This window comes from Terrapene carolina, unplaced genomic scaffold (assembly GCF_002925995.2).
Source record: "Terrapene carolina triunguis isolate 2854851 unplaced genomic scaffold, T_m_triunguis-2.0 Scaffold49, whole genome shotgun sequence".
Classification (NCBI taxonomy): domain Eukaryota; kingdom Metazoa; phylum Chordata; order Testudines; family Emydidae; genus Terrapene; species Terrapene triunguis.
The window spans coordinates 4,195,877-4,212,154 of record NW_020664400.1 but is presented as its reverse complement, the minus strand read 5'-3'; the positions used below and the strand labels follow the sequence as shown (position 1 = coordinate 4,212,154).

At 50.9% G+C, this 16,278-nt stretch overlaps 1 protein-coding gene across 1 annotated transcript; it reads right to left on the bottom strand.

Annotated features, from left to right (window-relative positions):
* Window positions 1-3,732: 3,732 nt before the first annotated feature.
* Window positions 3,733-15,983, bottom strand: LOC113407641 (pituitary homeobox 2-like). Its single transcript, XM_026656796.1, has 3 exons — window positions 15,935-15,983; window positions 5,388-5,602; window positions 3,733-4,233 (listed from the first exon to the last, which is right to left on the bottom strand). The coding sequence occupies exons 1-3, from the start codon at window positions 15,981-15,983 to the stop codon at window positions 3,733-3,735; spliced, it is 765 nt and encodes a 254-aa protein (XP_026512581.1).
* Between the last annotated feature and the right edge of the window lie 295 nt (window positions 15,984-16,278).

Sequence of the window (16,278 nt, the reverse complement as noted above, 5' to 3'; positions counted from 1 at the left end):
TGCAGTCAGGTAAGGAGGTGACCCGAGGGGACTGGAAAGTCCCAGCGCACTCATGGAAATTCCACTCCAAGGGCTAAATTTAGCTCCAGTCTTTTCTGCCCTCCAGGCCTCCTTACATTCCAGATTCTGCTCTCATTCCCCAGCCAGAGCTCACATGACATCAGCTCCATGGGCAGCAGATGCCCTGAGTCACCTCTGCTTCACTCGAGTTTTATGCCGGTGTAAACCCATTGAAATCAATACAGTTACAGCAAAGTGAATCTGGTCTCGCAGAGAGGGGAAGCAGGGCCCCCCAGTGGATTTCCAAGCACTCTGCAGGCAGCAACGCTCTGAGCCTCCCATGTCCATTTGAAAGTAGGTCACTATTATGCTATTTTACAGATGGGGAAACCGAGGCACAGGGAAGAGAAGCAAATCAGCCAAGATCTACACGGCTAGTGGAACCCCAGAGTCAGCATACATCTACCCTGCAAACACCAGCCTGCAGTAGCGAGGCTCGGAGCCTGGGTTTACAGACTCAAGCTCATGGGGCTAGCGTAGGAACATAACATAAGAACAATGCCAGGTGCCAGAGGGAATGGACAGAACAGGGAATCATCAAGTGATCCATCCCTTGTTGCCATTCCCAGCTTCTGGCAAACAGAAGCTAGGGACACCATCCCTGCCCATCCTGGCTAGTAGCCATTGATGGACCTATCCTCCCTGAATTTATCTAGTTCTTTTTTAATCCTGTTATAGTCTTGGCCTTCACAACCTCCTCTGGCAGAGTTTCACAGGTTGACTGTGTGTTGGGAGAAGAAGACTTCCTTATGTTTGTTTTAAACCAGCTGCCTCTTAATTTCATTTGGTGACCCCTAGTTCTTGTGTTATGAGAAGGAGTAAATAACACATCCATATTTACTTTCTCCACACCAGTCATTTTTGTTGTGCTTTTCTGTACCCTTTCCGATTCCAATATATCTTTTTCGAGATAGGGTGATCAGACCTGTGCGTAGTATTCAAGGTGTGGGCGTAGCATGGGTTAGGGTGATCAGATGTCCCAATTTTATAGGGACAGTCCTGATATTTGGGGCTTTGTCTTATATAGGCTCCTATTACCACCCCACCCCCACCCCCTGTCCCGATTTTTCACACTTGCTGTTTGGTCACCCTAGCGTGGATTTATATAGAGGCAATATGATATTTTCTGTTTTATTATTTATCCCTTTCTTAATGATTCAACAACATTCTGTTTGCTTTTTTGTCTGCCGCTGCACATTGAGTGGATGTTTTCAGAATGACTCCAAGATCTCTTTCTTGAGTGGTAACAGCTAATTTAGACTCCATCATTTTACGTGTATATTGTTGGGATTATGTTTTCCAATGTGCATCACTCTGCATTTATCAACATTGAATTTCATCTGCCATTTTGGTGCCCCATCACCCAGTTTTGTGAGATCCCTTTGTAGCTCTTCGCAGTCTGCTTTGGACTTAACTATCTTGAGTAGTTTTGTATCATCTGCAAATTTTGCCACCTCACTGTTTACCCCTTTTTTCAGATCATTTATGAATATGTTGAATAGGACTGGTCCCAGTACAGACCCCTAAGGGACACCACTATTTACCTCTCTCCATTCTGAAAACTGACCATTTATTCCTACCCTTTGTTTCCTGTCTTTTAACCAGTTACTGATCCATGAGAGAACCTTCCTTCTTATCCCTTGACAACTTACTTTGTTTAAGAGCCTTTGAGAGGGACCTTGTCAAAGGCTTTCTGAAAATCTAAGTACACTATGTCCACTTGATCCCCCTTGTCCACATGCTTCTTGACCCCCTCAAAGAATTCTAGTAGATTGGTGAGGCATGATTTCCCTTTACAAATAACATGTTGGCTCTTGCCCCTCAAATCGTGTTCAGTTACGTGTCTGATAATTCTCTTCTTTACTATAGTTTCAACCACTTTGCCCAGTAGTGAAGTCAGGCTTACCAGCCTGTAATTGCCGGGATCTCCTCTGGAGCCTTTTTTAACACGAGCTGTGTAAACATTCCCACTCAGGCTGGCGCCTGGGGTCTGACAACTCCCTCCGGCCAGGTTTCAGAGCCCAAACAGTAACCTCTACCCGCTATTTTCAGCACCAAGTGTGAGTCCCAGTCTGTAGACCCAGGCTCTGATTGTTGCTGCTGGGTTTTGCAGTGTAGCTGTACCCTCAATTCCCAGCCCTGGGTCTTAAACACTTTCCCCCACCCCTTTCCAGAGAAATGAGGTGAAAGCTGGCTAGCCAGGGCCCCAGGCAGGGCGAGCAGGGTGTGTTTGAAGTTCCACCCCTGTTTCCTACAGCCATTGCTGGAGAGCACCCTGTCACTTGACCACTCACAAGGTAGGGCTCATGAGCTCTGGAGGGGGTACTGCTGCATGTGTGGGCTTTTGAGGGAGGGGGGGATACAGGGGAACTATTTGAGCACGCCCCAAATCCCCTGGCAGTAAGCCCTGAAATGAGAGGAATTCAGCTATGGTGAGCCGTGCACCAAGGAGTCCCGGGGGGTCTCCTGGGAGTTGGAATTGGAAAAGCCAGACCAGTCTGTTCCGTCCTCAGGAGACTGGGACATGGATTGATATCATAATGGTGATGTGCCCAGATCCTGTACAAATTCTGGCTAAGATCCGAAAGCAAACTCTGGCTAAGATCCGAAAGCAGGCCTGCACTGACTTGACAAGGCCAAAGAATAGTTTGCACCTAAATTCAGAGATTTTAAGGTGAGAAGGGACTGCTGTGAGCATCTAGTGAGTCTGCTTGTCCGCCTGCATAACACAGGCCAGAGAACTTCCCTGCACATGGTTTGCTCGCACCCAGCTTACCAAGCGATCCAGATCACCCTGTATCAGTGACTGTCCTCAGTGTTATTTACCCCTCCCCTGGTTCTGATGTCATCTGAACTGACATTATTACACCTTCCTCCCAAGGAGCCCAAAGCATGTTACAAGTATGAATCAGTCCTCTGGTGAGGCCAGTCAGCACCGTTACCAACATTTTACAGACAAGGAAACTGAGGCACAGGGAGGGGACAGGACTTGCCCACTGTCACATGGTGAGAAAATGCTAGCGTTGGAAATAGAATCCAGGGCTCCTGATCTATCCGCTGGAGTCCAGACACACAGTCCCTGCCCCTCGGCTCACCCTCTGGCACTCCCTTCCAGCGCGGGGAATGGAATTCTCCGAGCTCCCTGCTCTAGCCACAGCCTGAGCTCCGGAGTCTCTGTTTTGTTGGCAAGAGCTGGAGATAATAATGCCACCAAGTGCAGAACTCAGCTTCATACCCTTCCCTGTGCCTGCTGAGCAGGCTAGTCCCAGAGCCCTGTGTCCAGACCTCTCCAGGTCTCCCCTCCTCCACTCCCCTCACAGGGGGCATTTGTCTCCTCCCAAGAGTCTGTTACTTGTTTGGGATCTTAGATGGCGCTTTCCCCTGTAATTTAACCCAAAGTGCTGCACTTTGCCTGCAGTGAGTTTTCTCAGGGGCCAGATCTACAGGTCTTGGGCTAAGCCACAATCTTTTGGGCTACTCATGGCCTTTGGCACCCCCTGGGCTCCCTGAGCTAGGCACTGGCAGAAGGAGGCGGGGTGCATGGGCTTTGAGGGCAGCACTGTCCCAGGACTGGGGAACCCCCCTCCCTCCACACTGTCCTTGGTGAGTGAACCCCCCGCCCCTCTATACAGTCTGGCGAAGGGGGCTGGTACCGGTGCTCTGGGGTCCCCTTCAAACGGGCCTGTCCAGTGTGTACTGGCAGGAGCTGGGGCTCGCGGCTGGGCTTGGCAGGACCTCGAGGCCAAGGGGCTGGGGCTGCTTTGCCCAGTGTCTCAGCCCTGCCAGGCTTGCGTTGCAGGGGTCCCTGTACATATAAGGCGAAGCTTCGGGTCCATAGGTGGGGGCGGGAGACCTGGCGGGGCCGGCCAGGTTGTTGAAGTTCTCCAGGGCCGGGACCCTGGGCATGGAGGCTGTTGCCACCCCCGGGAACATGGCTTGTTGGGAGAAGGAATTGAGATCCACAGCATTGAAGAGCTGGAAGCCTTTGCCGGGGAGGGGGCTGGCCTGGAAGCCCTTGGGAGCCCAGCTGTTGTAGGAGTAGCTGCGGTAGAGGTCTTCATACGGGCCCCTGGGCAGACCGTTCAGCTGGGGGCCAAAGCCCCCCTTGCACAGCTCAGTCTGCAGGTGCCGCTCCTTCTTCCGCCACTTGGCTCTGCGGTTCTTAAACCAGACCTTCAGAGAGAGAGAGAGAGCGGGGAGGGGAGAAAAGCCTGCTTTGAGCTCAATGGCACAGCAGCCAGCATTGCAGCTAATCAACCTGCCTCCCACTTCTCAGCAGCTTGTGCGGTCCCTGCCTCAGCCAGGAGAGACTCACGGGCATCCCCTGCTGGGGACCATTTGGTGGGGCTCAGCCCAGCTGCTAGCAGGTGAACACACATCCCCAAAAGCACCCCCCCTCCCCAGTTGGCAGAGGGGCCAGGGACTGAATGACCCCTGGAGGCTGAAGCCGCCCTCCCCCCCCCCCGTCTCCGGTACAAGCCTGGGGCTTGCCTGGGCATTGCAGACATGGTCCCTGCTCGGTGAATAATGCTCTAGGGATGCCAAGCTGGCATCTTCCCAGCACTACGTGGCCCCATCCAACCTGGTGCCAACTTCCTGAGCTGCACCTGCCCACACCAGGTCTGAATCTGGCCCAAACAGCAGCTCTAGTCGCCCCAGCACCTGGAATGACCCTGGCAATTTTGTCTCCCTCTGTGATGAATTCCTGTGCCCCAGTACGGGGGCCTGTCCCGACCCCACAGACTCACTCAGCCCCGTGATGAGCTTTTGCCGGTCTCTGCCAGTGCAAGCCCTCCAAGCTACACACAGGGCAGGGAAAGCCCAAGCTCTGTGGCACCAGAGGCACTATGGCAACATGGCAGGAGTCAAAGGGCTGCCCCTGCATTCCACTCGAGCCCCAGGAGACGTGGATAGGAATTGCTTATTGACTTGACGGGAGTTGCAATGCTGAGAGACGTCCTCTTCCTACCGTTACCAGGCCTGTACAGCAAAGGGTTCCTGGCCCTGCCGTTGGCACTTGTAACATACTGGCACAATGTGCATTGCATGCTTCTGTAGTGGATGACCTGCCAGAGGACAATGGTCTACTACTGCTACTGCTACCAGCTAATGGAGCGACTCCTTCAGCGTATGAGTGGAATTCTGTGCTGCAGCGCTCCTCTGGAGGCTCTCACACAAACCCCACTCATCTGAAGGCCACGCTCTGTAAAAGCTACAGTTGGAGGGGAAGGCAGCCCGCAGGCTGAGCCACTGTAGCCCATCAGGCCTGGGCCCCACTCCAGTAGAGACTGCCCCCTACTGGAGTGTCTGAGGAGGCTCCTGCTTACCCTGATCCTGGGTTCCGCCAGGTTGGTCCACCCTGCGATCTCCTCCCTGGTGCTCATGTCAGGGTAGCGGTTGCGCTGGAAGGTGGCTTCCAGCTCCTGCAGCTGCTGGCTGGTGAAGTGAGTCCTTTGCCTCCGCAGCTTCTTCTTGCCCAGGTTCAGCTCCTCTTCACCACTGGAGCCGGACGACTTGTACCGCGAATTCTCCCCATTCTCTGCTGCAGAAAGCCGGGGGGAGGAGGGGGTCAGTGGGAGAACCACCATGTGGGCCAGCCCAAAGCTAAACACAGGAGGCTCTGCAGCGTGAGCCAAGGAGCCAGGGATGCTGTCACAGACCCCAGGCCCCTAGGGATGGGCCCACGGGGGACGTGTCACGCATCCCTGGGTTCCATTAGCACATACAGCGCTGGAGTGTCCTTCTCTGCCATGACAGCAGGGGTCACTCAGGCCAGCACAGGCTTCGGAGAAGAGGGAGAGGCTTGTGGTTATGGAATGAGTGTGAGAGCTGGGTTGAGCCTTCTCCTGGGTCAACCTCCCGCTCCCAGAGGCTGGGGTAGGCGCGCGCGCGTGCACACACACACACACACACACACACACACACACACACACACACAAAGAAGTTATAGTCAGGTCTGTCAATTAATCGCAGTTACCTCAAGCAATTAACGCAAAACCAATTAACTAGATTAAAAACATAGTTGCGATTAATCGTGGTTTTCATCGCACTGTTAAACAATAATAGGACCCCAATTGAAATGGATTATTAATATTTTTGGATATTTTTCTACCTTTTCAAATATATTGATTTCAGTTACAACACAGGATGCAAAGTGTACAGTGCTCACTTTATATTAATTATAAATATTTGCACAGTAAAAAAAGAACCAGTATTTTTCAATTCACCTCATGCAAGTACTGTAGTGTAATCTCTTTATCATGAACCTGCAACTTACAAATGTAGAATTATTATTTTTTTACATAGCTGCACTCAAAAACAAAACAACTTAAAACTTTAGAGCCTGCAAGTCCACTCAGTCCTACTTCTTGTTCAGCCAATCACTAAGACAAACTAGTTTGTTTACATTTATGGGAGATAATGCTGCCTGCTTCTTATTTACAGTGTCACCTGAAAGTCAGAACAGGCCTTCGCATGGCACTGTTATAGCCCTTGTTGCAAGGTATTTACGAGCCAGATATGCTAAACATTTGTATGCCCTGTCATGCTTCGACCCCCATTCCAGAGGACGTGCTTCCATGCTGAATTGGAATTGATGTTCTATTATTGTTTAACAGCGCGATTAAAACTGCGATTAACTGTGACTATTTTTTTAAGTTAGCAATTAATTGGGATTCCTTTTTAAAATCGTTTGACAGTCCTAGTTATAACCACAACCCCGTGGCCAGCTCTCTAACGCACAGAGGACACAGGGCAGGAGGGCTTGGAAGCCAGCAGCTTCGAAATCAGGCACTGCAGGGATGGAAGACTCGTATCAAAAAGAAGATTGAGAGGTGACTTGATTACAGCGTATATGTAGATGGGCGGAAATACCAGGCACTAAAAGGCTCTTTCGTCGAGCCGAGAAAGGCAGAGCAAGACCCAATGGGTGGAAGCTGAAGCCAGACACATTCCAATTAGAAAAGGCACCAACTGTTAACAGTGAGGGGGAGTGAACTCCAGCTCCTATGGAAGCCTGGCTGCCTTTCGGCAAGATGCGTCAGTCAAACACATGTCATTGGGCTGAGTGCAGGGGTACCAGGGCGACGTTCTCTGGCCTGTGCTATATGGGGGCACACTGGATGATATAATGGTCCCTTTGTAGCACGCCTCGCCCTGGCACCTGCTGCAGCGGTGATGCAGCAGCACCAGCGTGCGGTCCTGGGGAGAGAGACGGCCAGTGAGGGCAGCTCGAGCTGAAGAGGGGCAAAGACTCAAGCTGGTGAGCTAGTGGATGAACCAGAGTGTGGATTGGAGGTGAGGTGTTCAAATAAACGACGACCAGGAGACTAGAGTAGGGCCTGGGAAGTGAGACGGAGGAAAGAAGGAAAAGTTTCAGGTCAGGAGAAGCGGAAAAAACCAGACCGGGGCATGTGAGCAGACACGGTTAGAGAAAGGAAGTAGAAGGAAATAAAATCTACAGACGCACCAGAACGAGTATCCAGGAAAAACCCTGAAATTGGTGAAAAAGGAAATTGATCAAAAAGCTGTTAGATATAAACAGGTCCTAAAACCAGTAAAAGAGATGCCCACCCACAGAGGACCTAAGCCTGTGAACAGAGAGAATGACCGTTTGAACAGCTACTGACAGACCAAAGGTGCCTAGTGGACAAACGAGCGCGCACTAGATGACAAAGCCCTGCTCATGAATGAACTCACTGCAAAGAGGTAAACCCCAGGACCCTCGAATCTAAGGAGCATGTCAAGGCGAAGAGAAGCAAAGAGCAGGACGGCAAGAGTGGCGCTGGAGCTACAGCCCAGGAGAGGAAAAGCTGATTCTTCTCTGAAGTGATACCATCTATTCTGTTGAGTAATCTCTTGTTCTTGTTAGTAACAGTGTGTTTGGCACTAGCTGCTCAGTGTGTACACGCTCACAAAGGTTACTGAGTTGGTAACCTAGAGTTTATTATTTTATGTAGTAAGTCGTTGGGAATGTTCTACATTATTTATCCTCCTGGTACAATTTGGGGGTTTTCCCTTATAAAGTTCGAAAACTTTAAAATCACCCCTTTTGTCTTGGTTTGCCTCTGCCTCGCCTCCCCATTAGCACAGCCGAGCCTAGCTGGGTCACTGCACCTGCTGGCCTTAAATGCTATTAATCTAGACAGAGAGAGAGATTCCCAGCCAATAGAATGGATGGATCTAGCTTTGCAGGGAGTTTCTCCAACTCTCAACCTACAGGCTTCCCCACATGCTCCACAGACTGATCATTTCCTTCCTCCAGGATGAGGGTGGTTTGTAGCCATTGAGCGGCCCTTCTCCGGCTGAGTGACAGGGCAGGTGAGCCAGCAGTCCTGCAGGCAGGATGCCCACATGTGCAAAGGCTCCTAGTGTAGTGGAATGCTAAACTGTGTTATACTGTTCAACCACTAGGTGGCAATGTGTGTAAAAGACCTCCTTTAAATGAACCTCAGACGTGTCTGGCAGAGCATCAAAGGATCTTATGATGAACACATGTGGTGTGTACAAGCGAGCTCTGTAGCCAGTCCATATCTGGTACAGGACTATGACATGGTGTCAGGAGTAAACTAAGAACAGAAATAGCAGGAAAACAGCAACAAAGGTTGCAAACAGAAGGAACAAAGCAACAAAGGTTGCAGGATCTCATCAGCACGCCTTCAACACCCCTCTTCAATGCCCCCAAGAACATCAGCTTCGACAAACCTTCAGAAGGGACAGACTGGAAACAATATTTTGCAAGATTTAGCATTGCTATTCAACTCCACAAAGAAACTGTATATAGAGGCATCATCTTTAATATATGCTATGGGGAAGCAGGCAGAGCCTATCTTTAAATGGTTTGACTTTACTGAAGATACAAGTCACAAAGATGACTGTGAAAGGGTTCTGGCTATGTTTGATGCATAATTTATACCTCAGATAAATGGGGTTTGTGAAAGCGCATGTTTTCACCAGAGAATTCAAGAATGAGGGGGAAATGTTGAATGTTTTATAAGAGCTCTGCATACATTGGCTGAAAACTGTGATTCTGGGAATGCAAAACATGAAAATATTGGTGACAGGCTGGGTATTGCGTTAACAGATAAAAACCTTTCACAGCAGTTACAGTTGAAGAAAGTTTTACCCCTACATACATCTATGCAGGGAGCAAAGCAGTCAGAATTAGTCAAACAGAACAAACGGCAGGAGCAACTTGGAAAATCTGAAACTAGCTGAGAAACTACAAACAGACACTTGAATGTTAAAAGTGAAGATCATAAAACCCCTGAGGCAAGGAGGGAGAACTTCCAGGCTAAGAGGGACCAATTCCAGCCAACATCCACAAGGTGTGGAAAAAGTCATATCCCAAGAGATGATGCATGTTCAGCCAGAGGCAAACAGTGTAATAAATACATGAAACATGGACATTTTGTAGTTGTTTGCTGCGTGAAAGCAGTCAGGGAGTTGACTCAATTTGCAGACAATCAAGAGCCATTATTTCTGGGGTTTGTCCCTGGTAATGATATAGAGCCTGCCTGGAGAGTGAAATTGAATAATGATGGCAAGACTATTGACTTTAAAACTGATTCAGGAGCTGATGTTACAGTCAGCTCCCAGAGCTGAAGTCACCTGACACAGACCTGACCAGTACCGGCGCAAACCATTAGGCGACCTAGGCGGTCGCGTAGGGCACTGCGATTTGGGGAGTGGCAACCGCGGCGGTATTTCCACGGCGGGACCTTCCGCCGCCTCTGTGGGGGGGTGGCATTTCGGGGCGGGACCTTCCGCCGCCTAGGGTGGCGGAAAAGCTGGTGGCACTCCTGGACCTGACTAGCCCTGGAGGGATTCTGAATTGCATGGGCCAGTTGATCACAGAAACAACCTACAAAGCTATGCATTCAGCGTGTCTGTGATCAAAGGACCACAGACCAACAGCCTTCTCTGCCACAGCATGGACACCATGCTGGGCCTAGTGAGAAAAGTGGAAGAACTTGACAGAGGATTTCATGATATTGGACTTTTGAAAGGAGATCCAGTACGAAGCAACTTAAGAGACAACGCTGTACAGGTCTGTCACATCTTATGCGCATTTAATATGCGCGATTTCAGCTTTACATGGTCGGCAAAAACAAAAAAAAAGAGAAAAATAACAATTTTAATACTGTACCTGTAGTGCGGGTGATTCCACCTGCCATTACACTCAATGTAATTTTGACTATACGCGATTTTCACTTTACGCGCTGACTGCGGAATGTAACCCCAGTATAAGATGCGACAGACCTGTACTATCCAGTGTACAGACACCTCTACCAGAGAGACTTTGAAAGAGCCTAGCTGCAGATTCATGTGAATTCAGAGAAACAAAGGATCTTATGATGAACACAGGTGGGGTGTATAAGCAAGCTCTGTAGCCAGTCCACATCTGGTACAGGAGCATGACACTTAGGGAGGCTGGATTTTCTCGTGGGAGCAGGATCCTGGGAATCAGGATTGTAGGCCCACCTCAGCAGGCCGTGATTCAGAATTCCTGGGTTCTGTGTGCAGTTCTGCTGCTGCCTTACTCCGTGACCTCAGGCATGTCCCAGCCCTTCTCCATGCCTCCATTTCCCCAGTTATGAAATGGCTGATAATAATCCAGCAAAGCACAGGGCTTGGATTGTCTGTGGCGTTCTTTGTGGGATTTGTTAGTCTCTCATCCCAAATCTAGGGCTCAAATGATCCTCAAAGCAAACATGGCAGAGTTGCCCCCTGCAGAAAGGTGTCCCCCTCCCAGGAGCCTAGCAAGGGGGTGGGTTTGCTCGCAATTTAGCCCAAGTTGAGGGGCTTGCAAACTACAGGGAATCTTTCAGCCCAGCCAGGACGGGGTGGAACCCTAATGATGCCCCTACCTCCCAGGCCAGTGTAGAATGAACCTATCTGTGGGCAGCTGGGAGGGCTTGAGTGTTTTGGGATCCCCAGATGAGAGGGCTGGGATGGAGATGGGCAGAGCGCTGCTTGAAGTGTCCACCCAGCCCCTGCTGGGGGCCCCTTGGCCATGTCTCAGGGCAAACAGGGTGTCTTCTCTTATACCAACCTTGCCATCAGCAGGTGCAACCCCGCTGGCTTCAGAGCGGTCACACTCGATCTCACCACGCAGGCTCTCAGCACAAGGCTGTGTTGGGCTCCCCTCTCCATGGCTCCTTTCACCCTGTGGCGCTGCAACACTTCTCCCGCACCTCGTGCAGCTGCCCCCATTTCCTGGCCTGGCACTGCAGGGCTCAGGCCATGTCCCTGAGCAGGCATTGGGTGGTGGGTGGCAAGAGCAGGGAGGAGTGGGCAGCCAGGGGAACCCACGTTAGCTTGGCACCTATGCCTTGATCAGCTAGAGAGCGGATCTCCCACCACCATCCGGGCAGGCGAGAGCACTGGTACTTGGCATTGCAAAGGGCAGCATCTTTGCTAGGGTTGTTCAGAGGAGCAACCCTACAGAGTTTGCTTGCCTGTGTCCAAGGGGCTGCGGTAGGGCTTATCGGCAGCAGGAGGCCTAGCCAGGTATCCTCAGGGAGAATTACAGTGAGGGGCAGGGCCCAAGAGAAAGAAGAAAAGGGAGAGGGGGGCGGCATCGGCCTGTTTGTTGGCTTGTCCCAAGGGACTTGCCTCGGGAGTTTCTAACAATTAGTGTTACTGGTCCCAGTTCTGAAACGTTCACTCCAGCCAACCAGTCACTGACTCCAGGAGAGGATTCCACACAAAGGGAGATGTCAGGATTGGGCCAATTAACAATACAGTCTCTGTTAATACCCAGCTGGTTCCAGGCTCCATTTCTAGAGCGTGGTCCTGCTCGCTCGTACCACCAAGGAGAACACATGCTACCACCGGTAACCCCCACAGGTGGAGCCGTTCCCAGTTGGTGTAACAGTCTCTGAGAAGATCTACCAGGATCGGGCTGTGCCCCAAGGACCTCTGGATGCCAATGGGCACAGGAGTACATGGCAGCACAAGTATCGGGGGTCGCCGTGTTAGTCTGTATCCACAAAAACAACGAGGAGTCCGGTGGCACCTTAAAGACTAACAGATTTATTTGGGCATAAGCTTTCGTGGTTAAAAACCCACTTCTTCAGATGCAAAGCTTATGCCCAAATAAATCTGCTAGTCTTTAAGGTGCCGCCGGACTCCTCATTGTTTTTAGGGGGGGACAGGGATCCCTAGGTTCACCAGAAGAATGACATGTAAGGTTTCTACGGAAAGCCTGCGTCACGCCGGTCATCATCCCCACTGCAGGATGTACGTACGGGTGTTGTGTAAGGAGTTATGGATATACCTGAAAATTGTGTTCTTCAAGTCTGTGACTAGGGACTGGTCACCAGAAAGGTGTAAAGCAGGTTTTCTGTCGGGCAAGAAATGTTTCTCTATCCGTCTGTTCACATGTAAATCCAGTGTTGTGTGGCTCAGATCTGGCCTCCTTTGGCAGTCTACGCTGGGGCTAACGAAGGCTTGTGCAATTTGCAAAGAGAGATTTAAGGAAAAAGTGAACCAGCAGAGGAGAGTCCGATTGAGAAGGACAATGAACATTTGAGGGTATCACTGGGGGTACCTTTCATCTGGGAGGAGAAGCTCGTCTTATGAAGGGGGATCTCAGCCAAAGTGGTTGAAAATGCTGGGGAAAGGACTTGGGGTAAACTATCCTGTAGGACTCAGAGGAATGTCTTGTTAGTTAAGATTAGGCCCTAGGAAGCATGTGATGATTTTGTGTTCTATGTTTCCCACATTCTTACTCACAACGACTTGAATCTCTGCTCTTTGCTAATACATTTATTTGTGGTTTCACTAAACCTGGCTCTCAGTGCTGTATGTTAAGTAGAGTTGGGGTCCTGAGCTGAGTCTTGCAAGCTCGGGTGTGCTGTTCCTTTGGGAAGAGCGGATCTGAGAGTTCTGCAGTGGCTCAGGGCCTGGGCACTTTGGAGAGATGCTCAAGGGACTCGGGGTTTGTGATGTGTCTACTGTTACCTGTACAGAGAGCGGGAGGCCTGGGAGGCTGTACTTGTGCTGCCGGAGGCTGGTGGGGACAGGCGCTGAACCTGACGTCTGCTCACAGCCGGTGAGGAGACTCCTATTAGGAGTGTGTTGCTATCTGCAGCACCAAAGTAAAAGGGCCAGACTACAACACCAGCTTGGAAATGGATTGTGATGCTTAAATATGAGGTGGTGTCATATATACACATACACACTACACCCTTATACACTGCACATAGATACCATGTCCATATATATTATCTGGGAGTACCCCCAAGGCTTAATCATAAAACTACATTCCTCAATCAAAGTCCCAGACCTAACATTCTCAGGCCTACCATAAGGGACTAAAAACAATTGGAAAATAAAATCTGTCCACCAGTTGTAAGAGTGAATGTGCAGACTAAGGGACAGATGGGGCATGAACATGTGGATGGTAAAGTAAGGTGACCACATAACAGGGTTTAGCCCACTGGGTCATCTTCAGGCCATGTGTTATGCTTTTCTGGGATGACGGGCAAACATCCTCCCCATGAAAAGACAAAAGGTGGGGGGGGGAAGGATAGCTCAGTGGTTGGAGCATTGGTCTGCTAAACCCAGGTTTGTGAGTTCAATCCTTGAGGGGGCCATTTAGAGATCTGGGGCAAAAGTCTGTCTGGGGATTGGTCCTGCTTTGAGCAGGGGGTTGGACTAGATGACCTCCTGAGGTCCCTTCCAACCCTGATATTCTATGATTCTATGAAATATAGTAGAAAGAGAGCCTGAGACATGAAGTCTTGTATCAGAGGCCCGGTGTGAGGCCTGAACTAAAGTAGTGGTCAAGTCCTGCTAATATAAAGCAAAGTTAGTAAAAGTCAGGCTGTGAGCAGGAGTCTGGCTCACAGAACCTGGCAAGCACAGGGCTGGCATTGCAAACACACATGTTCCTGAGACGTGCTAGGCACAGGACACTCACGCAAACACATTCCAGAAGGGTGGTACCAGAATACCCCAATACAGGGTTATGGTGTAAACACATTCCCTGAAGATGATACAAGGACACACTGACCCCCACCCCAAGTCAGCGTGATGGATGGAGATGTTTTGATCAAACCAACATGTACAAGATAAAGGGTGGTAACTAACCATGTCAGAGGGGCAACACGTAACTTGTTTGTGTCGGGGTATAAAAAGGAGCCTCAGAGGGAATCTTCGGCCAGCCGAGAGGGGAATGGAAAATCCCGCCATTCACAGAGCTGTGTCCATTGCAACGAGCACACATGCGCTAGTGTAACTGCAGACGTTGATCTGGGGAGCTAGGAGCGTGCGTTGTTGACAACAAAACTGGCCGGGTGCCTTCACTGCAAAACCAAATCTTGTGGTCTTATTGGGCAGTGTGTTTGGAGCCTGCTGTCCGGGCTATCTGGCCAGAGCCAGTGCGGCACACACAGAGAACAACAACTAACAACAGCAAGATGCCCCACAACCCTGGACACCCCGGGAAGCATCACACCACTCCTGACCCTGGAAGGAGTGGAGCCTTTTTATCTGCGTGCCGTCTGCTTGGGTTATGATGGACTTAGAGAGGGGGGAAACATTGTTTAAACCAGAATGAAAGCATCCCAGCAGCCGCTAAGGGAACTCTGGGCGTATGCAGCACACCTGCCTTCGGGGAGGGCATCTGCAGGAAAAGCCTGCCTTTTCCAGACCTCGCTTTGAAAAGAAAAGTAAAAAATGTGCAGAGATCAGAAAAAATGGGCCTTAGGGTGAACTTCCCAAGGAGTTTGTGTTCTGCTATTTCTCTATTAGAACTATTAGTAATCGCTAGGACTGCTGGCTGTGTATTTTCTGCAAAATGAGCAAAAGAATGAAAAACATTTTTTTCCCAAATATGTTCCTAGATTTTTTAAAAATTCTCAGAACTAAAATGTTCCACAACGAATGTCATTTAGAAAAGGGACTCGTTTTCAGCCAGAAAGAAATGTTGAAGGAAAATGTTTAAGCCGCTCTAATAATAACGCCTGGCTTTCCCGGGGGAGCGACATGAACCCTGTGCCTCTTCTCCCGACCGACTGCAGCCTGAGCACTGCTCAGCGTGGCCGGTCTCTTCACAGCCCATCACAGCAGCACCAAGTCGGGGGGTTCATGCTGCACCCGCAGCCCTTGGGCTCAAAGGCAAAGTGCGGCTGGGGGGAGCCTTTGCCTTTACCATTCTGCTTGCTTGTACCAAATTGACAATTTCCATTAGGGATGGGATTTTATAGGGCTGTAGGTACCCGTACAGCCCCTGGTGTGGGCACAATTATCCTGGCCTACGGTGCCGTCCCCCACCCTCCATGTAGAGGAACGAGTCTCCCAGCATAACCCTTTGCTAACAGTGCGCACTAGGAGTTGGATGTCCTCACAGCCGTACAGATTTTGTGTCTGCACAGTCCTAACGGTGCCATTGAAATCTCAGCCTCAGGGGCCAGAGCCTCAGCTGGTGTAAATGGAGCGACGCTGATTGGCCCAAGCCGTGCAGCGAACCTGCATTTTCGCAGGTTTCCTTTGCCCCCCTGCCTGCCTCATCAGCATTAAATGAAACCCGGAGGGGTCGGGCTTCTCTTGGGGTGGGGTTGGGGCTTTCGAGACGACCCGCCGGGTTCCGGCCAAGGGAAGGCAGCAGGAGCTCTGCGGTGCAAACCAAACACTTCATGTTATCGGCCCAGCAAGGAGCGTGCTGGTGACTTGACCTCCCTGCAGGAGGGGATGGGGACAAGCGTTCTGTGCACTGAAACACGTACGGCTCCCGTCGATGTCCCCTCCTCCCGCCCCGCACTGCTCCCCCAGCCTGGAGACAGCACCCCCCATCCCCAGGAGCTCTCTCCAAGCCCCAGTCCCCCAGCCCTGAGCACATCCCTTGGCTCACCGTGCTGCTCCTTACCTCCACGCTCAGTGCCGGGGAGCCCCGCCGAGGGCAGCAGCGCCGACATGCTCCCTGGTCCGGGGCAGTGCCCTCACGGAACGCCCAGAGCCTGGGAGAGGAATCCGGTCCAGGAGGGCCTCAGGCGCTGAGCTGATGTGCCGGGGGGAGGGGATTAGCAGACGACTGACATGGCACGGGTGGTGTGAGCCATCCACAGGGATCCCTCCACGCCCGCCAGTTATCTGACAGACAGAGCTGCCCCTCTCCAGCGAATAAATAAACCGAGTGTCGCCAGCCACTGGCCAGAGGGATCGGGTTCCCTGACCCCACGCGCCCCCCAACGCCACGTGCGGCTTGTTAGA

Coding starts and splice junctions, on each gene's coding strand:
- LOC113407641 (XM_026656796.1), bottom strand. CDS start 15,983: ATGTCGGCGCTGCTGCCCTCGGCGGGGCTCCCCGGCACTGAGCGTGGA. Junction 5,603..15,934: donor CCCCGGCACTGAGCGTGGAG/GTAAGGAGCAGC, acceptor GGCTTTCTGCAG/CAGAGAATGGGGAGAATTCG. Junction 4,234..5,387: donor TGGCGGAACCCAGGATCAGG/GTAAGCAGGAGC, acceptor CTCTCTCTGAAG/GTCTGGTTTAAGAACCGCAG.